This window comes from Loxodonta africana, chromosome 3 (genome assembly GCF_030014295.1).
Source record: "Loxodonta africana isolate mLoxAfr1 chromosome 3, mLoxAfr1.hap2, whole genome shotgun sequence".
NCBI lineage: Eukaryota > Metazoa > Chordata > Mammalia > Proboscidea > Elephantidae > Loxodonta > Loxodonta africana.
This window is the reverse complement of record NC_087344.1, coordinates 76669161-76693405: the sequence shown is the minus strand read 5'-3', so window position 1 is coordinate 76693405 and position 24245 is coordinate 76669161. Positions and strand designations below refer to the sequence as shown.

General features: G+C 38.0%; 1 protein-coding gene and 1 pseudogene across 1 annotated transcript in view; one reads left to right on the top strand and one right to left on the bottom strand.

Annotated features, from left to right (window-relative positions):
* Positions 1-53: 53 nt before the first annotated feature.
* RLF (RLF zinc finger) overlaps positions 54-24245 on the bottom strand; it is a 99138-nt gene continuing 74946 nt past the window's right edge. The window contains exons 6-8 of the mRNA XM_003415526.3: positions 23506-23642; positions 16893-17034; positions 54-11823 (exon numbers count right to left, since the gene is read on the bottom strand). Of these exons, the coding sequence (XP_003415574.1) occupies positions 7168-11823; positions 16893-17034; positions 23506-23642 (4935 nt within the window). The 3' untranslated portion in view covers positions 54-7167. The remainder of the gene's footprint in view (positions 11824-16892; positions 17035-23505; positions 23643-24245) is intronic.
* On the top strand, positions 19981-22291 carry LOC104846364 (apelin receptor early endogenous ligand-like; annotated as a pseudogene).

Genomic DNA, 24245 nt, shown 5'->3' with positions numbered 1-24245 from the left:
TACACTGTACATATGTGACTTGTTATCAAATCAGTTATTTACTGACTAGTACCTTTTTTTTTTTTTTTGGTTACCTATCATTTACTAGTACTTGTAATTGATTGGTACTGATTGGTACTATTTGATTATTTACTGACTAGTACCTGGTGGCACAATGGATAAGAGCTGGACTGCTAACCAAAAGATCAGCAGTTCAAATCCACCAGCCACTCCTTGGAAACGCTTTGGGGCAATACTACCGTGCCCCAATAGGGTCACTCGCTATGAGTCGGAATCGACTGGACTGCACGTAACAACAACAGTACCTATCATGAGGATAGAAAATGTTTCCAAAAAGCTTATGTGAAAAAAGATAGTTCACATACAAAGTGTATAATCTAAATTGTGAGATCAGATTACAAATGCTGCAAGAATACAAAAGAGGGTTTGCACCAAGAGGAAGAGGGTTACAGTAAGGAAGGAGAGAAAGGGTTGGCTATGACAAATACTTAAAAAAAAATTGTTTTATGTCCCTGAGGCCACCTTTTAGTGAAATAACAGATTGCCACACAAAATAAAGGATATTATCCATGAATACAGTGCTCTATAAAAAGCAATCTATGAGACCAAAAGGAAAGATAAAGAAGGGAAACTAGAGCACCGGAAATGGAACCACCAGAATGCAATTAAATAGAGTGTTGACACTTCGTGAAAAAGGTAATGCTGCTGAATAATTTGTGTTGTTGTTGTTGGGTGCCATCGAGTTGGTTCCAACTCATAGTGATCCTATGTACAACAGGACGAAACACTGCCCAGTCCTGTGCCATCCTCACAGTCATTGCTATGTTTGAGCCTACCGTTGCAGCCACTGTGTAAATCCATCTCATTAAGGGTCTTCCTGTTTTTTGCTGACCCTCTACCTTACCAAGCATGATGTCCTTCTCCAGAGATTGGTCCCTCCTGATAACTTGTCCAAGGTATGTAAGATGAAGTCTCGCCATCCTCGCTTCTAAGGAGCATTCTGGCTGTGCTTCTTTCAAGAGAGACTTACTCGTTCTTCTGGCATCCCATGGTATATTCAATATTCTTTGCCAACACTGTAATTCAAAGGCATCAATTCTTCTTTGGTCTTCCTTATTCATAGTTCAGCTTTTGCATACATATGAAGCGATTGAAAATATCATGGCTTGGGTCAGGCGCACCTTAGTCCTCAAAGTGAAATCTTTCTAACACTTGAAAGAGGTCTTTTGCAGCAGATTTGCTCAATGCAATATGTCATTTGACTGCCTGACTGCTGCTTCCATGGGTGTATATTGTGGATCCAATTAAAATGAAATGCTTGACAACTTCAATCTTTTCTCCGTTTATCATGATGTTGCTTATTGGTCCAGTTGTGAAGATTTTTGTTTTCTTTACATTGAGGTGCAATCCATACGAAGGCTGTAGTCCTTGCTCTTCATCAGTCTAAGCGTTCAAACCAGCTGTTTTCAGCAAGCGACGTTGTGTCATCTGCATATCACAGGTTGTTAATCAGTTTTCCACCAATCCTGATTCCACATTCTTCTTCATATAATCCAGCTTCTTGGATTATTTGCTCAGCATACAGACTACGTACAGTGAAAAGGATACGTACAACCCTGACGTACACCTTCCCTTATTTTAAGCAATGAAATACAATTCGTGTAGAAATTGTCAAATGGGAATGTAATTTGCTGTGTCAACTTTCACCAAAAACACAATAAAATATTATTTAAAAAAATTATCTGATCCTCTAGAAGATGGAGACACAGAAGTCAGACACTACAGGTTCCAAGTTGTTCATTTTAACTGACTGGGAGAAATAGCAGGAATAAGGAAGAAGGAATAGCTGTTTTGTTCTCGCAGGAAAGGTAGGTGTGGCAAGTTGCTTGAGGTGTCAAGGCACATCCAGAAAATGGAGTCTAGATGCTGTTAGAAATATCGTACTTATGTCAGTGAAATGGCGTACTGATTTAGGAGTAAATGCTATTGACGTTGAACCCATAGTTCACTAGTGATTGATTGTAGCCAGAATCCTTTCTAGCAAGGATTAAAAGTTACTCAGATAAGACTCAGTCAGAAACCATTAAAGAATGGTTAACCAGAAACTTTTTGGAGAAAGATAGGGTTGTTATAGTGGAATCATTTCCTGGTACTTCCTATACTAGATTAGATCCCCCTGTTACATGGCACTTTATATTTTACCTTCAAAGCACTTAACATGATTATAGTTATTTGTGCAATTTTTGTCTTAACATCTGTCTCCCCTGAATATTGTAAACTCAAGGAAGACAGTGGACCATGTCCACTTTATTGACTACTGTATCTCTAGTACTTGGCACACAGTAGGTGCTCAAATATTTTGTTCACTCACCAAGTGCCTATTAACATATTTGTGTACTTGCCTGTAGAGAAGCATTATAGTTATTGAAGACAGTACTTGGAAGTATGATGGATCTGGGTTCAAATTTTGGCTGTACTATTCACTAACCTTGTTAGCTTGAGCAAGTTATTTAACTAGATGCTTTGTATCTTCATTTGCAAAATGGGAATTATTCCTACCTTGTAGAGTTGTAATGAGGATTTGATAATTTGTGTAGGAGACTTAGAATAATACCACAGATACAGGCAAGAGCAACTATTATTGAGAAAAAAAACCTGTTGCCATTGAGTAGATTCCGACTCATAGCGACCCTATAGGACAGAGTAGAACTTGTCCCATGGAGTTTCCAAGGAACACCTGGTAGATTTGAACTGCTGACCTTTTGGTTAACAGCCGTAGCACTTAACCACTACGCCACCAGGGTTGGTGACATTTATGACCAGATGCCAAGTATGGTAGATATCAAGAGTATAAGACGCCTCAAAGAGAATCTAGTGCAAACATCTCCTTTGATTCCCCTCTTGGACACCTTAACACCTCCAATGATGAATCTATCACTGTCTATGACAGGCAGCTCCTCACCGGTTTAGACAGAGCCAGCCAGCCAGCCCTCCCTCCATCCTTCAGTAGTGACTCACTAATCTTCCCCATCATGCTGTTTAGGATGGACTGACTTATGCAACACCTACTTTAAAATCTTTCGTAGGTTCTTCATTGCCTTTCAAACAAAACCCAAAATCTAGAACACGGCTATCAGGCACTAAAATACTTGAATCCTGTTTTATCTATCCAACCTGCTCTCTTTCCCTTCCCTGTTTATTCTTTCAACTTCAGTTATACTGAACTTGTAAATTTCTCTAATATACCAAGCTGTTGCACCACAAAGCCTTTGCATAGCTGATGACCCTCATTGCCTGGCTAACTTGTATTGATTCTTCAGGTTTCAAGAAAAGCTCTTCCTTTTTTGATCCCTATCACATAGAGCTTCTTTTGCATCACTTTTACTTAAGATTTGTTTAATGTCTGTTTTCCCTCTAGACTGTAATTTCCATGATACAGGTATCTTGTTGTGTCTTGTTTGACACTCTTATTCCCAGGGTCGAGGAGACGGTATGTGCTTTGTAAATATTTGGCTTCTTACTATTCAGATAGCTCTCCTGTGCCTTCTGTCTTCTCTTTTCCAGGCTAAACCTACCAAACACATGCTGACAGGTTTTTAAATCTGTCTATCCTGGTTTTTTGTTGTTTTTTTTTTTTTATCCTGGTTACCTTCTTCAAAGTGGTCCAGATCTCCAAATGCAGTGTCTGTCAGAATCCACTGGTGCAGGTACAGACCAAGCAGGCCAGAGCAGATTGAGCTGCTCTTTTTAGATTCAACTCAATAGGAGATTTTGCCTCTGAATATAAAGCCAGGAGGTATCACGTGTCTACCTTTGGGTGGTAGCAGGGAGCGGGGGAGGAGAGGAAATTGAGCAATATCTGAGTTTTAAGTTCCTTTTAGAAAGGAAAACCTGACTTCTTAGGTTACATGTTATTCACAGAAACATGTACTAGTACCATCTCTTTCCTCAAATAAAGCAACGTCAACACTGGATATAAAACCGTGAACTTGGACCTGCATGGCCTGACCCCTACATATACTTCCAACTTTTTATTTCCCACTATTCACTTTCACAAACAATACATTCAGTTTAATTACAGAACTGTGGTGTTTTTGGTGCTCCAAATACCACCTGTGAACTTTCCACCTGTTATTCTTTCAACTGAGTGTCCCTTCCTGACATTCTTCTGGTCAGAAAAGATTGGAAACTGGGTGAAATCTCTTTCTAGCTGTTAGTTTGGCAAGACATTTCATGTCTCAAGTTTCTCATCTGTCAAGTAAGGATAATAATAGTACCTACTTCATGGGGTTATGAAAATCCAATGAGTTAATTTTATGTAAAGTGCTCAAAACTGTTAGCAATTACCCTGAGTTCTCATATCACTTGGCTACTTCCTACCTGGATTCTAGGCCAGTGCTTCTAGAACTTCTCCGTGTCTATGAATCACCTGAAGATGTTACTAAAATGCAGATTTTGGTCAAGTAGGTCTGGGGAGGGGGTCTGAAATTCTGCATTTCTAAGTAGCACCTAGGTGATATCCACTCTGCTGGTCTACCACCATACTTTGAGTAACATGTTCTAGGCTACTCCAGCCCTCCTTTCACTAAGCTCCACGATGATAGGTGCACCTTGACAAAATTTGAATCTCTCAAAATATCACAAACTACCTTTAAATATGTATTTAAATATTTGATGAATGACTGACTAGCCCTCCAGTATGAAAGCTAGAATAGTACATGTCCTTGTCAGGTCAGAAGTAGGTAACCTGGGACTGAGAAGGGATAAGACGAGGATGGGATGCCCCCTACGACAACTAATCAAAAACTTCCCTCTCCACCATTCCCCATCCTCTCTCCTTCACACGTGCTCTTGAAAATGGGGAAGACACCAAAGCAAAGGAATTCTGGGAAAAGGCAAGGATGAAAGTGACAATCTCAATTCCAACCAACATTATAGGGGGCACTCTTAAAATGAGAAAGGCTTTGAAAACAAAGCCAAAGCTCTCAGGTCTGTGCCAGGGTTGGGGAAAACTCAAAACATGCATCAAATAAAAATATTCACAGAAAGCTTCAAAATAGCACTTTGCTGTTTTTTACATAAAACACTGTATTCCATAAAGATGAAATGAATCTAGCTGCTCCAAATGAAAAAGAAAGTGATCTTAGGATCAACCACTTAGGCTTGTACTTGAAGCAAATTATCAACTGGGTTCTGAATATTACAGCTAGGTTCCACTCTACCGCAAACAGACTTGCTTGATTCTTCCAGGGGATAGGAAATGAGATGATAAATGAATATAGTTCAGTCCTAAGCAAATTAGTAGTTTTCTCTTGCTTTGGGATGAAATTTGATTTTTTTTTTTCCTCTATCTCCAGTATAAGGACTTTGAAAAGTTAGGTCAACAGGTGGTTCTCATGCTCAGATCACAGAATGGAACCTTTCAAGATGACTAACAATACCTCCTCACTTCATAAGTGAGAAAACTGAAGCCCACAGAAAGAAATTAGCTCAAGGTCCCAATCACTAGTGGCCTCAGCCTCCAAGATATTCTACCACTTTTTCTTTCAACAGATTCTCATTTGAGAATCCTGCGTTACGTATTGGTATCTGAACCAATAACCTACTTGGGCGTGGGAGGTGTTTTAGACTTAGGGTAAGGAGGTAGCAGAATGAAATTCCTAAAAAGAGGATAAAACGAGGAAGCACTGTTTAAGGATCAGATTAAAGGTCTTGAAAACCTAACCACAGGGATGAGAAAAGGCTGTTAGGAATATGCTTTGTTTCATTGCTAGCGATTAAGAGTGGCTGGAAACTTCACAAGGAACTGAGGGCGACACTGCTGTATTTTTAAGACCATATTGCTATCCTTGTCATTAGTCATGGATGTCCCATAGTTCACTGAAACCCAACACATCCAAAGACCAAACTCATCTTGCTTTTCCATCCTCCTCCCAAATACCTACTTCTCCTTTTGCATTCCTACCTTAGTAGCTGCATCACCACTAAATCTTCAAGTTCTCAAATCTTTTCTTTACTTCACCCTCTAAGCTTCAGCAATCCTCTCATAAAATCTCTCAATTTTATCTACTCTTTTCCTGCTGCAATTGTCAGTAGACCCTCAACAAGTCTGCTTCAATTACTACTTCAACAGGCTTACTCTTTCCTCTCTGTTTCCATTCTCAGCCCCTCAAATCACACCCCACATTTCAAGTAATCTGTCAATTATTAATTTAAATGTGTTATTTTGCTTAATACCCTTCAAAGGCTCTCAGCTGCCTACAGACTCAAGTTCAAACTCCTTAGTGTTCATGGGTTGGTTCTTGCCTATCTAGCTCTACAATAATCTTATCTCCTAATGTTCCCCTATCGAATTATTCATAGTTCCCTGGAAACATGCCTTCATACCTCCAGATCTGCTACGTCCTTCACATTTTGCTTGGCATACCCATTCCTTTCCACCTGGCCAACTTCAAGGCATCCTCCTCAGAGAGCTATGTTGATTTCCCAGAGTTAATTACTCAATCTCAGAATGTTCTTTCCACAAAAAAAAATTTAAAGACAATTGTCATTCAAAAAGAACCTTGATCTGAATGGTTTGGTTAATTAAAAAAAAAAAGAGAGAAATAACTGGGGTAAAATATGAGTGCACATTCCAGAAAATACAAGTGCAATTCAAGCTTATGTGTAGCATGAAAACTCATTACGGGTAAACAAGAAATGGGTGAAAAATTGTAATTTATTGAAACTCAACTCAAAAAATATAAGATGCTGTAGTGTACAATATATTACACAAAGCACCCTCAGGTGCACATTCAAGTCAAGTAAGAACTCCATATCCCTTTCCCTAGCCCTCCCACCCTGGGATCTTAGTATTTGTTCCATATACAATCATGCACACTTAATTTGAAAAAGGAAGCCCCAGTATATTTTGATGTATTAATTAGCACCAAACAAGAGTACAGTTCCATTTCTTTTTTTAATAAACAAAAAAACCAATCAATAAACCAACTGGAGAGCTAATGGACTCAGCCAATACTGCTGACATAGATATTATACATTCATGTAAATACACAGCCTATTCTACCCTAAACAACGGTGTGGCTGGTTCTCAGCCTTTGTTCGAGTTGGCAACTGTCCCAATGTTGCAGTGTTGGAGCCAGTCTGTTTCTAAAACAAAATTGTTATTTAGGAACTTCCTACACAAAGTTCATCTGTCTTTTTTGTTGGAAACAAATCTAAAATTGGTGTGGAAAACTTAGATCTTTCAAGGACAACAACTGGCCGAAGATAATGAAGTTGTTTTAAGGCAAGTTCTCCACAGTCTGTTAATGCTTTGTCCAATACGACCCTCAGGTTTTCCAAGGAAGGAACTGTTGTTGTCTCAGCTACTATTAAAGGCGGGATTGCAGTCAAGTTCTCATGAATTGCAGAGTCACTGGAAGAATGAGGTATGTCAACTTCAGGGTCATTGTCATTCACCATATTATTTGCCACAACATTCCCTGTCAAGTCATTACTGGGCTGTGAAGAGTTACTTAACATTAAGTGCTCTGAAGTTTCCCAATCGTCAAAATCATCATCTTTCTCTTCACTTTCCTGAATAAATTTCAGAAACGAAGATTCAAATCCCATAGGTTTGTAAGTCTTCAAATCAAATGACCTGGGCTGTGAATGCTTCCTAAAGTTCTCTTTTGGGACATTGGCTGGATTTTTTACAGTGTTTTCTTGCCCTGAACTATGCTGCCCAGTTTCTGAGTCTTTGATTCTTGGTAAAGGCAGCTGGAAACTTGTGAAATAAGTCCCGCTTTCAGTCCCACTGGGATTAGGTATGGAATTTTCTATTTTACAAGGAGGTGGCTGAACTATATTACATTGTTCCAAAGAAGTGGTTTCTGAACCATGGTTACATTTCAAAGTTCCTCTGTAGAGCAGGGTATCTGCATCAAATACTGGGTTACTTTCTGTACACCCATTCTGACCTCCATCCCTTCCACCTGGATGAGGGGAATCAGTGTTCTGGACAGGTGCACTGCTGTTACCTATGGAATGGCTGTGCTTTGTGTGCTCTGATTCACAGCTTCCATTTTCTTCTTGCTTTATACAGGGCTCCACTTCAGAAGGGGGCTCCTCTTTAATTTTGGTACCATACTTAACACAAACAACAAGGTTTTCCATCTGTTGCGCTAAATAGGCACTACTCATCTGATGGGTACGTTTGTAATGCCTCACTATGCTGCTCTCCAACTTCACCACAGATAAGCATCCTTGAACCATGCAGGGGTACTGTGTGTGCTCAGACTGCTCCATGCACATATGGAGGGCTTCAGCTCTTGTTTTAAAACTAATTGGAGCTTTCTTGTCTTTGATTAAGCCACACTTTTTAGCCTTAGTACTAAACGATCTTCTGGTATTCTGATGTTCATTCCCCTCAGTGTGAGTAGTTTCACATACCTTTTCACTTCTTAGTAGCCTTTCATTTGCTACTTTCTGACTTCTAAATAGATCATCATAATAGTCCTTATGTCGGTAATATACATGTTGAGAGTAATTACTGCGATGGGTGAAAATCTGGCCACAGCCGTTAAGATCACAATGAATTTCATAATCTGAATGTATTTCTCCTTCAATATTATGTTGTTCCATCAAGTGGTGCTTCAACTTACTGAATGTATAAAAAACAGCTGGGCACTGAGGCTGGTTACAGGAAAATCTTGCTGCAGATTCAGCTTCAGAAAGCACCTTAGGCTCTTCAATATGGTCTAGGTTATGAGAGTCACTACAGTGCTTAGCAAGAGCTTTGGAACACAGGAAGCGTTTATTACATTCCTTATATTTGCAAGCAAATATCTTTTTACATTTCACGAGTTCCCTTTTGGTTCTTGCTTTGTCTTTCTCTAAACATAATTGTTCTTTGTTGTACTGATGTACAGTTCTATAATGGCGAATCAAGCCTTTTAGATTGGTAAATGAGGAATTGCAAGTTTTATGAATACAGTGGAATGGTTTGTGGTATTTATTTAAAATGTAGCACAGATTTCCTTTAGCAACAGTTCTCCTGCTTCCTCTCCCCTCTCTTCCTTCTCGTTCTTCTCTATGGCTACCTACTGGTGATGAAATATCAGATGTTTTACTTTCCGTTTCTTCACAAGATGACTCTAAGTCTGTTTCTGAACTGCATTCATCTTTTTTAGAATGGCAGTGTGGCTTCTCAGGGTTGCTGTTGGGATCACCTCCAAGGTCTGCAGAACAATCTCCTTTCAACCTGTCTACTGAGCATGGGCCTTCATGATCACATTTTTCACTATCCAAGAGTTTGTGAGTTATTCTGTCACTGCCAATTTGGTGTTTATTTTTATAATGAATCCTAAGGTGCGTTTTTCTTGTAAATGACCTTTGGCAAATATGACACTGGAATGGGGAATATCGATGTTGAAACATAGTTAATTGAAGGACTTTTTCTTTTGAGTAATTATGCTTCTTAAGATAATGTGTTAACAAAGCCTCTCTGGTCACAAATTCATATTTGCATCCTTGAAGCTCACAGAAAAAAGGCTTAGCTGCCAACTGTGCAAGGTACTGACTTGGCACATTTTCATTTTGATTCTGGAAATTAAGGTCTGAGATAGATGAAACAGACTGAAGGGACTTAGCACCACTGGATGGGTACCCCTGCCACGACCCTGAGAAAGATCCATGTGTTATTGAGTTTTTTAAGCTTAAATGTTTCAAGCGTAATAGAAGTTCCAACATGGTATCCTCTGTACACGGTCTTTTAGAAGCACAAATGGAGGCTTCGGAGGAATAACCTTGATGTTCTCTTTTACATTTAGTATGAATGTTATTATGATCGAGGCCTTCATCTGGGGAGTCACTGCTTGTATCTGAACTGGGTTTATGTTCTGCATCAAACTTCTCAGTTGTTTGGTTATGTTCATTACCCAAACAGGGAAAGAGATCTTTTGTCTTTATCATCTTGGGTTTGAAATGGTATGGGTGAACCTTTCGTAGATGCTTCTGCATCCCTCTTGCATTTTTGTATGTGGAACCACAGCCATCAAAACCACAGGTAAACTTATTCCCATCAAAACAAATTGCCACATTGGAACACTTTTCTTTTAAACTGGAGGGCACAAAGACTTTTTCATGGGACAATAATATATCCTGCATGCTTTCAGAATGATCCAGTGTGTCAATTAGCTCTTCATTCACTGAAGCTGAAGAGCTCTGACTTAACTGATCACTAGAATTACTGTCACTGTTTTCTTTCAGATTTTCTGCAGTTTCTGTATCTATCTGAGAAGTAGCTGATCCTGCACAGAAAAGAAGATCCTCAGGTAAATGCGATTTATCAGTTTGGTTAAGCAGGTGGGGTTGATCAATACAATCTTGCTTTTCACCTGTTGCAGGCTCCTCAGGGTTTATTGATTTCTTCGTGTCTCCATTAGAGCTTTCAACATTATGCATTGAGAGGTGATTCTGGTACTCAATTTTGGAATAATAGAACTTTTTACAACCAACAAAGTTGCACGTGTAAGACGCATCCCTAAAGTGTTGTGCTTCATGGTGGTACAGTTGTCCCAAATCACTAAAAACAATATTACAACCATTTAATTCACATTTATAACGCAGATCATCATGTTTTTGTTTATGGTTAAGTAGTTCATTCACTGATCCAAACCTGGCATAGCAATCTATAGATACACACATATAAGGCTGAGGACCACAATGCACTTGTTCATGCTCCCGCAGGTGGAAAGCAGACATGAAATGCCGTCGACAGTAAGTACACTTCTCTCTTCTGTTTTTCATATCCAAGTAATGCTTGGCATTTTCATCGTTATTTTGGTGTTCAGCTTTAAGATGCACGCTTAAATATTTAAACTGCTTGAACACACGGGAACAGTCTGTGCCAGGACATGGGTACAAATCTCTGTCTTGCAGGTGGCAATCTTCTAATTTGCTGAATGTGACATATTCATGAGACTCTCCTTTGGCTTGTTCATTCAACAACTGATTCTGCTCCAGGGTTCCAGAGGGGCTCTTGGGACAAATACCCTTTTGAGAGCCTTTCAATAGTAATTTCTTTCTGGAGCGGTCCCTTCTGCTTGGTGGCATTTTAACATGTTCCATCACATGAGGAACAAATATTTCTTTTCTCTTGAATTTTTTAACACAAACTGGACAGGTGTAAATTCCATCTTCCATATGCATCTTAGAATGATGAAGAATCCGGGCCTCTATACATTCTCGCTTACATAACAAACAGAAGAATTTATACTGAAGCCACCTCTGGTATCTTTCAGAAGAACCAATGGGTTTTTTGTCTCTTTTCTCCTTATGCTGATCTGTCAAATTTCTTCTATATTGTTTATCATCTTTACTCTCCTCATAGTCACTGAGAAATGACTCTAAAACATCTGTGTCATTAATAGACATTTCATAGCCACTTAGATCGTCATCAGAATCTGAGGCTTCTTGTCCTAGGAGTTGGTGGCAGTGTCGCTTTAAAGTTTTCCAGTCCCAGAATTCAGGATCAAAAGGCCAGTGGGCTTTTAAAGCTAGTAAAAGCTCACATCGGAGAGAATTCGGAACTGGTGCATTTTCTTCATCAAATTTTTGATCTGGTTGCACATATAGTTCTTCTAACATATTAAATCCATCCAAACTGGGTTCAATTAAGAATTCTGTAAGCTGACAGGCTCGTCTAACTTCTAAATCTTCTGGTAAAAGACAAGCAATTGTTTTACAAACTGATGCCTTCATTTCCTCATCCTCACTTGATCTGAGTTGAAGAGCTCTGACACACAGTAAAATTGACACCCTGAGACCAGCATCTTGTGCCTGTAAGAAAAAGAGGGAAGAAAAAGTTATTATCTTTTTCCCCCACAGACAGAAAAAGGAATAGTAGGGATTGCATGACTTTCATTGATAAAGACAGTTTCACTGAAAAGATAGTTTAGCTCTTAAAATCTTCAGAGTTCTTAAAATTTACCTCAAATCTTTCTTCCTGCAAGTTACATTTAGATCCTTCTTGTCTCAACATGCAAATAGTTGCATTAGATGCCACAAGCATGAACAACAATGTACATTTATTGAATATCCAACTTTTCCAGGCACTGTATATTGAAACAGTCACTAACTCTCAAGAAATTTAACTATGTGCCAAATGTATAAACAATAAATGCATAAGAATTCAAAGGAACTCAGGATTAAAAAAAAAAAAAAGGGTAACCCAAGGATTGAAAAAAAGAATGACCTTAAGCTGGGTAGGAAAGATAGGACTTAAATAAATGAGAGCAAGAGGCAACACATGTATAGAAGTGAGTCTAGGATTGAATTCAATTTAATAAACTCATAGGTCATGAATACGTGGGTGTTTTGAAACCCAAAGGCTAAAATTAATGATCCTCCCCATTTCTTCCTAAAAGAATTAGTACTTTATAGTCACAGGTGTACCTAATCTCAGGCTGCCATGCTGGCAAAAAAAAAAAAAAAATTTTTTTTATAGAAAATCTCTACAGCAGAGGGTTCTCAGAAATTAGTCAACAATCAGGAAGACTGGGTTATGTGTGATAAAAGGTTAAAGCAGGCAAGATGGCTCTTTTATGCAAGAAGCTGAGATGGAATGTGAATATGAGCAGAGAAAAGCAGGATTATATAGCAGAGTAGTTTAAAGTGCAGAGGTGAAGATAACAGGGTCTGCAGGAGACTGGCTGCTTTCTACCCCAGCTTCAACATACGGACAAGTTCTTAACTCATTCAAGCCTAAGTTTCCTCATGTGTAAAATGGCAATAGGAACAGTATTTTCTTCTTAAGGCGAAATAAGAATACAAAGTAATTACTACAATGTTGGCACACAGTAAATATTCAACAGAATACTGTGTAAAATAACTGAGAGTAAATTCCATTGTCCAAATCAGTAAACAATGTGTCAAGCAATTATTCTGTGTGTTTGGCATCATTCTAAACGCTGGGAGAAAAAAGAAATAACTGCCAACATTGTACAGAGCCCTTACTATATCACTTTTCATTTTATGCATTAAGAACCCAAGGCTCAGAAATTAAGTTGCCCAACATTACCACCTAGTGTACAGAGGAGCAAGGATTTGAACTTAGAGAAATCTATTCACAGAGCCTGAGTTCTTAACCACTCTATAACCTATACTGACTCCAAAACTTAACTGACTTGGCAATATCCCATGCACCCTTGATACAATATGCCAAGCCACTCTAGCTCCCTGTGCCTGGTGCAAAATCCACTAATTTATTCATGTCCACCAATTTCTTCAAAATTCAGCTCCATATTCCATACTCTCATTCTAATTTATTCACCACTCCTATAGCCAGTAATTTCATAGCACGCCTGTTCAGAATGAACGATATTTCCCATTATGGTTCTATGAAAAGTGTTCTTAGTGATTCTATGAATTTTACCACTTCAACCAGATTAGACTGTTTAAGAAAGAAGAGACATTCTTTGCTATCTACCTCACAGTCTTCCAAAAGGAATTAAATAATAAAAACTGTGACAAACCTGTGAATTATTTTAACTTACCTCTCTCCAAGTCCTCTGTGCTCTCATTTACAAACAGAAGTCTTACATCACATTATTAAGTCAAGAAACTTATCTTAGTCTTGGCTCTACTATGAACTTGGTGTATGATGCTGACAAATCACACACCTCTAATTTTCAGATTCTTTACTACTAAGGCAAAGGTATTCAAGACGATCCCGGTTCTTACACCTTCCACCTCAAAATATAACCATGTTTACATTTATTCTGTCGTACTATTTTTAAAGTCTTGGGAGATACCCAGGATTCACAAAAGTCACCTCTTCCATTTATGACTTTCTCAAGTTACAGAATCAGAGTTTAATAACTATAAGCACCTTTAAGAGATGATCTGGTTTAATAACTTCATTTATAGGAAAATGAAAACCAGAAAATAAAGAAGTACTATTACAAGGCCCTCTCCATCAAACGCTGTTGCCTTCAGCTTCTGCAAGAGTCCTAATGCCCACACAAGTTCTTCAGCATCGTTAACCTTTTCTGTCCCAAGGTCTATGTGACTGGCTGCTAGCTGTCTTCCAATATTCCTTCCCCTCTTCCACAGACACCTGATTTTTACCTGGCTACACAGTCACTTGAATAACGAACATACTCTCTAGCCTCTCTTGCAGCTTGATGTGTGACCACATGTATGAGTTCTAGCTAACAGAATGTAAAGTGTTCAGAGTATCTCTAAAATGTGTGTGTGCACATTTTGGGATGAGTGGGGAAGAGGTGTGGCATAGCGTGGTTTTCCCCTCTTTCCCTTTTTCTTCCTGCTATATGGAATAGAGACATATAGCTGGGATTGTAACAGGTCTTAGATCATAAGATGGAAGTACGTGTTGATGGCAGATAAAAGAGACTGGAAAACCTGGTAAGTACAGCATTGGGCAAATCTACTGCAAAAGACCTCTTTAAAGTGTCAAAAAGCAAGGATGTCACTTTAAGGACTAAGGTGTGCCTAACTCAAGCCATGGTATTTTCAATTGCCTCATATGCATGAGAAAGCTGGACAATGAATGAGGAAAATGGAATGCCTTTGAATTATGGTGTGGGTGAAGAATATTAAATACACCATGATTTGCCCGGAGAATGAACAGATCTGTCTTGGAAGAAGTACAGCCAGAATGCTCCTTAGAAGCAAGCATGGCGAGACTTCATCTCATGGACTTTGGACATGTTATCAGGAGGGGCCAGTCCCTGGAGAAGGACATCATGCTTGGTAAAGTAGAAGAGGTCACAGAAAAGGAGGAAGACCATCAATGGAGATGGACTGACCCAGTGGCTGTAACAATGGGCTCAAACATAGCAACGCTTATGAGGATGGCACAGGATCGGCCAGTGTTTGGTTCTGTTGTACACAGGGTTGCTATGAGTCAGAACTGACTCAACTGCACCTAACAACAAGGGGGCTGATAAACCAACTCTGGACTGTCTACCTGGACTATTTATCTACACAAGAGAGAGAGAAAACCTTCTATTTTCTTTAAGCCACTTCTATCGTAGGATATCTAATTCACAACAGGACCATATCCTAACTGATACAGGCTAGATCATCTCTCTCTCTTAAAAAAAGCAGAAGGTGAGTCTCAATTCGAAAGAGATTCTGCACTCACCCCACTCCTCCCTTCCCCCTACCAGTGCTATCTCTTCTACTCTTCAGATCAAATATCATAAATAAGGATTATAGTAGAAAGTGCCCTAGACCAGGACTCAAGGGAGATGGGTTCTGATTCTACAGATAGACAGAAACTTCCTTGGCTGGTTTTAGAAGCCCATTTTCCCTAGTTCTTTAGCAGCTTTTCCATTTTCTCTGGTTCCTGTGGTAGGCAGAAATCTAAGATGACCACCAATGACCATTGCCCTTATCTAATCTCCTGAAACCCACAAATATGATGAGATATCACTTCTGTGATTATGTTACATCATATGGCAAAAGAGATTCTGCCAATGTAATTAAGGACCCAAATCACTTGATTTTAAGATAGGTAGATTACCCAGGTTGGTCGGACCTCATCACACAAACCCTTTAAATCTGGGTTTAGAGGTCAGAGATGGAGGAAGTCACATTCAAAACACAAGAAGGATTCGTTGTACCTTTGCTGGTTTGAAAACGGACACAAACAATGAGGGTGGCTTCCAGGAGCTCATGCCAGATCATAGCTGACGGCGAAGAGGAAAACAGGGACCCTAGTCTTACAAGGAACTAAAATCTGTCAGCAGTAAGAATGAGCTTGGAAGCAGACATTCCCCCAGAGCCTCCACAAAAGAACTCAGCTCAGCTGACACCTTGATTTCAGCCTGGTAAGATCCTGAGCAGAGAACTCAGCCATGCTGTGCTGGACTTCTAACCTGCAGAACCTTTTAAATGCCAGTTGTAAAACCATTTTTTAAAACAAGGCAGGTTTTTTAAGTATTTGAGTATGTCCTTTCTGAGACAGGAGACAAATTCATTCCTGATGATTAGAAACAATTATCACTCAATTTCTTTAACCATCAGTTTGTTTCTGATAACTGTTTTACCCTCTCTTATCTTCACTGGAAGCTAAGTCAGCAGATTTCAAATAAAGTATAGGATATGGAACATTCCATTAAAGGCAGGGGTAGAGGTAATCGAAGATACAACCATGCCTTAATGTTAATATAAACAACCCTTGGATGTTGTCACAGAAGTAGCCCATGAAATCCAACCATGAGCCATGACAGATATGAGTGTATAAAAAGCACAGTAATGAGCAGATACTAAAAGCAAAACAAAAACAGCATAGCGTTAAGAATCATCCCAAACTCCTAGGCTGGTAGTCTTAACATATATCCACAGAGCTGAATTCAAAGAACAAGGTTTTATATATGGGCACTTACTCATTTCCTAAAAATATTTAAATTGTTTCCTATTTGTTTGTAGAGAAGTTTAAAATTTGTGTACAGCTGATTCTAGAACTATTTTATTACTCCAAAACCTAGAAAATGCACCACTCTGCCCTCAAGAGGCTGAAAAATACAATTATTATTTTTCCCATTTATAATCACTGTTATTTTTTAAATAAACATGCCTATATGAAATATTGAACACTGCTCCAGGAATAGTAAATATAGAGGATTGAGGTCCCAGCCAAAAAACATACGCTCTCTTCCCTTACCCTTCGTCCCAGGGGAAATGGTCTGTCACTTCAATAGCTACTACCCATTCAGAAAAATCATGGATTCCCAGGAAGTCAACCTTCAGAAACAGCTAAATATGTCTGACTCCATCATCTTATTAAACTCCACTATTTCTTATTTTCCTTTACCTATAAAGGAGTTGCCTAGGAAGTTATCTCCCCAGCCACAATCAGCATAAAAGTATAAATTACTCACTTCAGTTTGTATAACCCTAATCAGGCAAAATAAATGCTGCTGTGTTTTGGCTATGACACCAAACTGACGACAGCGCTCCAAAAAAGTGTCTAAAGAAGGGTCGATTCTTCTTTGCAGTTTACTCCAAAAGAGAGTCAGTTCCCTATAAAAAGAAAGATGATGGTAGAACATTTAAAGCAACCAGTATCTGCTTTTATCCCCTCATCCCTTCCCACCCGCCCTTTTTTTTTTTTTTGTAAAAACAAGTTGACAACAGAGTAAATAAACACTGAAAGAAAAAAGGCTGTTTATACTCATTATTGCTCGCTCTCAGACTGGTAAATTTGTTAAGAATCCTTCCTCACTGAGATCTCCCGTAATTCTTTTTGTCTGGGGAAAAACAAAAACAGCAGAAGACTACTTCCTCTACACTTTTTTTTTTTTTAATATTCTTTACCTTAGAGTCCACCTTGTTCCTGAAAGGTTTTATACTCTCTTTACATTGGTAATTATACTCACTGAATTGAAACCCTATCCTAGTGGGCAGGGGTCATCAGACGTTACTATACTGTCAACAAAATATGTAAAACTAGTAACTATTCTAATGGTACACTTCTCTCTGTTGATCTTTTGGGCTATCTCCAGCTCTGAAACATCATGATTCTACTCAGGCCTCTATTTTGGAAAGTTTAAATATTACTAATAAAAATTAGTAAAACAACATTCTTGGAAATGGCTAAAATACAGAAATTCCACAAATGCTCATTACGGAAACAAAGAAAAGCTTGAAAATAATAAGCTAAATAAAAATATTTAATGGGTGAGAAAAAAAACACTCAAGTAAAAGTGCTAGAAACTTGAAAATGCCAAGGGTAGAAAAGCAAAATTACTAACATAATGTGAATGCAAGGAAAGCTACTACCAAAACTGAAGAGAATGCTATCACTTTAAAAAAAAAAAAAAAACTTTTTTGTACAGCTTCAATGGATACTGTGTATTTATGGAAAGAATTACATAAAAAATAACATTTTCACAAGCCAATTTTGGAACACTGATATCCTTTATTTTAACATAGCAGAGTATTCCAGGAAGCACAAATCCAAAGCTCAAGAAATGAAAACGCCTCTTTTTTTATAATAGATTGAAAATAACATATTTAACAATTTATTTTCTTATATTTTTAAAAAAGTAACTGGGCTCTCATAAGGGGGTATACAAAACTTTCTTCAAGGCTGAAGTGACTATATAATGTCTCAACAGGTATACGATTAAAGTTTATATTAGATGCCAAATTTGAGCTGTAACAAATTAAATTAACTTAAAATGACTTCAAATCCTTGTCTTTGGTGGCTAGCGCTGCCTTCCTAGCCAGAAGAAGTGAAAATTGAGATAGGCCATGTTTTGAAATTAGCCAAGAGCCAGGTAAGTAATTGGGATGTCTATTTTAAAACTCACAGCATTGCTTTACTCAGATTGAAGCATCTCAGTAGCAGTAACTTTTAAGAGTAGTACAAAATTCTGAAGAACAAAGAAAATTCAGAAGTATCTATGCTCCAACGTAAAAGAGAGGGTATGTTAAAATACAATACACGTATGTGTAGAGACTCTGCCTGACTATAAAGATAGAACAGTAAATGCTACCAACTACCTAAAATTCATCAACTAGTCAAAAGTTTAAAGTCAGCAAATCTGACAAAGTGATATATAGCAAGCACATTGAGAATTAAGGTCTCTCAAATAATTTTTGAAACAATAAGTAAGAATGTCTAGAGCTTGACTTAGTCCCAATTAAATATTTCAGTGTTCGGTTACCACGGCTCCAAATACGCATGATCAAAAAAGGGCATCTTATGTGTTTTACATTTGCAGAGCACTGCTATAATCCAATGATTTAAAACTACTATTGCCCACCCAAACATACACAAACATATGCCTGAAACCATGACAACCAATATATTACTAGTTAGAACGTCAGTACGTCACTTCAATCATCTATTCAAATCTGAACAACGGCACACTAAAATAACCAACAAATAGTTATTTACAAACTGCTGGATCACACATGGAAACCCCGGTGGCGTAGCAGTTAAGAGCTACGGCTGCTAACCAAAAGGTCGGCAGTTCAAATCCACCAGGTGCTCTTTGGAAACCCTATGGGGCAGTTCTGCTCTGTCCTATAGGGTTGCTATGAGTCAGAATGGACTCGACAGTAACGGGTTTTTGGCTTTGGATCACACATGCACTGGGACAAATCCTTCAATTACTCCAATGACGTGATTTTTAGAAACGAATAACCATTACACTGAGAATGCTTCCACTGTGTGGATGCTTCCAGTGTTCAGATGATCCACTGCACCCGTAAACTAGCCAACTGCCTAGATCAAGTCGGCAAATTATACACAAACTGAGAAAATAGGAAAGGAAATTTAGTTCTATTAATAGTAGGGAACATACCTACCTCATCAGGGATGCAGCTCCCAAGCAAGAATTTTAAACTATTCTGTGTTTCCACACAGCAGGAGCGCTGAGGTCCAGTTAACTTAATATGTCATACTGAGATAAAGAATTTAGGCATCTTAGACATGGGGCAAAGAAAACTTTGTGCCATTAAGGAATGACCGTCCCCTAAAGAAGGCTACTACAAATAAAGTAGATTCCCCTGACCTCTTTTTTTCCTACACAATTAAATAAAACAAATAATGATATCCACCTAGTCTTCACTAGGTGCTGGGGATACAATAGTGAATAAGCGAAGATACATGACCTTGGTATGTCACAGTCTAGTGGGAGAGAACAAACATGTAAATACATCTGAAGAAACACAGATGTACAACAGTTCAGAGAAGCTACGGAAAGCAAAGGCCTGCCAAATACTCACTGACCTTAGCGTGTAGTTCAAAGTTCAACTGTCTGATTTTATTTTTAAAGTAGCAGCACCAACTACACATCTATATGTGTATCATTCCACTCAAAATGGTTGCCTTACTCACTTAATCACTTACATGGTTATTCTAATTATGTTGCTATTCTAGACATCTATAGGGAACCCATTCCTTCAGCAAGCCTTTGATTTTTGCAGATAGCCAAAAATATTTTGACTCCAACGTTAATGAGTAAGGTAAGCAATATACCCTTTGAAATCAATAACACGGTGATTCCTAAAAAGTAACAGGAAATCTTATTGTGGTTTATAAGTATCTCTGAAGGAAATTTCCAAACAATAAAAAATTGATTTGAGTGATCGTTAAAGAGTTTACATAAATTTCCAAACAATAAAAAATTGATTTGAGTGATCGTTAAAGAGTTTACATTTTAAATATTATCCCGTGTTGACCACTTTCAAGAATGACACTTTAGTAAATTCTAGCGTATGTGTTTAAAAAAGGTGTGACTACTTTTATCGACATACTGCAACTAGGATTTTTTAAAAAATAATTTTTAATTACGATTTAAAAAAAAACCCAAAAACCTCTTCTCTGAAACACCATATAAGATTTTCCCCTAGACAATAAGGATCAAATACCACATCTGGTTACCATCTTAAACAAAAGAGACCTCCAGCACAACAAAAGAACCTACCTTGTTCGAACTGGATTCCTGGGATTCATTTTCCCTGGTAAAACTCATTGTTTTTATTCCACTATTTCTAATGCCAAAATAATATTACTATTACCAAAACAAACAAACAAAAAAGCCTTTGAAAACAATGGAAGGGTAAAACGCTTCCCAAATACTAATATTTTAGATTTTATTTCTCTTTTAATTGCTTGGAAGAAGCTCTACTTTTACCAAAGCATGAAGTGACTAAGATCTTTCCTTTACTCCTTATCACTTCTCGAGAGGCCGGCAAGGGGGGAATCCCAGTTAATCCCTTCCTGCTGCGGGGGAACAGCATTAATCCTAGATCTACGAACATCCTTGGAAGAGCTAAGGGCAGCTGAGTAAAGAAGGGGCACCGTAAGGGGAAGTCGTACCACGAACATTCAAAGACTGTGAGTACATACACTGAAAACTTGTAATCTGCAACACCTTCCATGTATGACTTATTCTTTGCATTGAAAGCCTAGCTGTAAATAGCATCTTTGTTCATTTATAGCCAATGTTCAACTTTCTTTATCAGCTACTACACAAACTAAAAGCATATGAGAAAGTTAATGGGCAAAGAAAGCTAATTTAAATGTAAAAAGAAAAACTGGCATGTTTCTCAAACAATCTGTTTTACTGAGACTAAAATCTTTAATCTCTAGATCTCTGATGCATGAAAAGATATTTCTTCTACTTGATTCAGCAATCAAAAACCTCACCGCTACTTTAACACAATTTTATTTATACCACCTCTTTTTTGCTTCCCTAACAAAACGCCCACAATGATTATTCAAAAAACTAATTTTAGTCTATGGGGTCGCTATGAGTCAGAACCGACTCAACAGCAATAGGTTATAGGTTTTTTATCCCACTAGCTCTCCTCTCATAGAAGATATAGCTCTGGCATCACGTACTTCGTGGTAGAAGGCTACCATTTGAATTTTGGCCCTGTGCCAAGAAAACAAGAGCAAGGAAGAAAAGCACTGGAATAGGAGTCAAAACCCCTGGGCTCAAATCTCAGCTCTATCACCTTAGCCTTGAGACCCTGGGCAATCACAAGATTTCTCTGAGCTTGCTGATCCTCCGTGTGCTTCATCTGCACAATAAATATCATGAGAATTGCTTAAAATAACTTATAGAACACAAATAAAAATTTTTATATAAAATACTAAGCAGAAAGATATATTATAACATATAAAATGGTAATAGCAATAAAACTACATAAACACACATAGATGCTCCAGAGGGGAAAAAGTACAAAACGCTTTATTAGGTTTTTCAAAAAAAACAAAATGCTCGTTTCCAACTTTAAGCCATCCTTTGGCTCTGAAATATCCAAGGCTTTCTAATGAAGATTATGCAAATCCCGCTCATTCTTTGAATTAAAGCTCAAGTATCACCTCCTCCTGGATACCCGGGTGGAGCAATGGTTAAGCACTTGGCTGTTAACCCTAAGTCAATTCGAATGCACTAGCCACTCTGTGGGAGAAAAGACCTGGCGAGAGTAACCTTATCTGCTGTGATCACTAACCTTTCTGGTAACACAGCGGGCAGTTCTTTGAGGTTTGTTATTAGAATGTGAGGAGAGCCACACAGAGATTGCACAGACTATTGAAAGGCTGCCTGATTTACTTTGAGAGCCACTGCTCTCCACGTGAGTGTGGCAGAAAACTGAGAATTGAACAATTCTCATTTGTATTTTTCATTTTTTTATGAGTCTTCTCCTTATCAATGGGCAGAGATCAGCTAATTTTGCAATGAAGAGGAAGCTGCACAGATACAACTACTTTCAGAGGAGACAGATGCCTCTCTATTCATGAGTGCCGTTCCCCTAAGCCTTCTCTAGGTAACTTCACAGAGTCTGCCTGCAGAAGAGGACTGAAGGAGGGGCACCAAACTACCCACCCAAGAGAACTTCATTATGGAAGGAGTGCAACTGCTTAGAAGTTCCTGTACTAAAAGGAATTGTTTGAAAGCACCTGGTATAGTTTATTAGTTTCACAGGATTCTCTTCAGAGGGAAAATAACATAAATTCAAAAGTGGTTCCACTCTGAAACACAATTATTTGCCTGTAGACCAAAAATTTCTTATCTTTATTTTCTGTGTATCATTATTCTTACATGGGTTAAAAAAAAAAACTACTTTTTAATGTCTTAGAAATCGCTAATAGTAAAAACGCAAGAATTTAAAGCTTTATTTTCACATTCCTATAATTCTCCAAAGTATTAAAATAACTGTCTATGAAAAGAAAAAAACAGAAAGACAAGACCTGGCGATTTGCTCCTTTAAAATATTACAGGCTTGGAAACCCTATAGGCCAGCTGTATGCTGTCACACAGGGTTGCTGTGAGTTGGAATCAACTTGATGGCACACAACCACCACCCAGATACCTTTCTTAAACAGTTCGGTGTACACTGGTCACTCTTCTCTAACCTCCTATAGCGTTGTTCATACCACTGTTCTGTACTGATTAACAATCTTGCATTTTAGGTTTCCTGTGTGTCCGGTTTGTCCCTATGGCCTGACTAGATCCAATACAGTTAAAAAATGAAAAGAACTCTCTTTAGCAATGAAGTACTTTGTAGGCAAACAAGACATAAACTGAATTAAAACCAAAACAATGCAATTCAATTACATGGTATCCAAGTTGCAAAAGAGATTAACTATTCAAATGGATAGAGCAAGTTTGATCTACAAACCTACACAATTTGCCCCTTTTAATTAGTCAGTTTCCAAATAAAAGGAGAAAAGTAACCACTAGAAGATACTAATGAATGTAAAGGAGAACAATCTAATATCAATTTGTTTCATATTGCCATAAATTTGTCTTCAATGAAGAAGTCACAGACGGCCCTATGGGATGATGAAGAGGAACTCAATCAATGATGTTTTTAATTAAATGGGTTAGCTTCTCAGCAAGATTTTATTCACACAGCATCATTTAATTTGCTTGACTTTAAATTTGAAACAGAACAATGTTTTACATAAACCCTAATTGCTATACTATATGCTAACAAATAAAGGGAATAAAAACTAAATATACTTACCAAGAACAATATACACTTGCAGTTTGAAGCTGCTGGGTAAAGTAAGTCGTACAAAGAACAAATGCTGTGTTATCCTGACCCTCAGATTCCAGATTACATATGATGTCTAGTATTTCCTTGCAGTCGACCTTTGCAATCTATCAAAAATGAGATGACTAAGTCAAAAGGAAAATGATGACTTTCCTGTAAACTTTGTTACATAATGTGAAACTTCTTTATAACGTTTTCTATCTTGAAAATTGATGAGTAAAGAATTACAGGGACATAATCTTCGCAGTGAGTGAGTTTTTGAGAATCTTCTTATACTGACTAACAGCTGACTTTTGTCATAAATATTTCATATAAGAAAATATTAAACAGAGAAGGAATAGACGCTATAAGGAAGTTCCACTGAGTCTCAATACAGATAAAAACAACATTTTTGTACAGCTTTTTAAAAAATGACAAACACTGCTACCATATAAATAAGTCAAATTAAGTTTGATAACTTCTGGTTACTTTCACCTGAAGTACCACCATCTTTTAGTTCTCATTTTCTTCTTTTTTAAAATAATTGTATTCAGGTCACTCTAGTTACAGATAGCAAAGCGCATGGCTTACCCTATGCCAAAGGAGGCCCAGGGGTGGGTTCAGAAACTATTTTAAGTATGAAAGCTGTATTAACATATCACTTATGTAATATAATTGAGGGGGGAAAAACTTTTGTTCAGGCAATCAAAACATTTTTAGAAACACGTCTA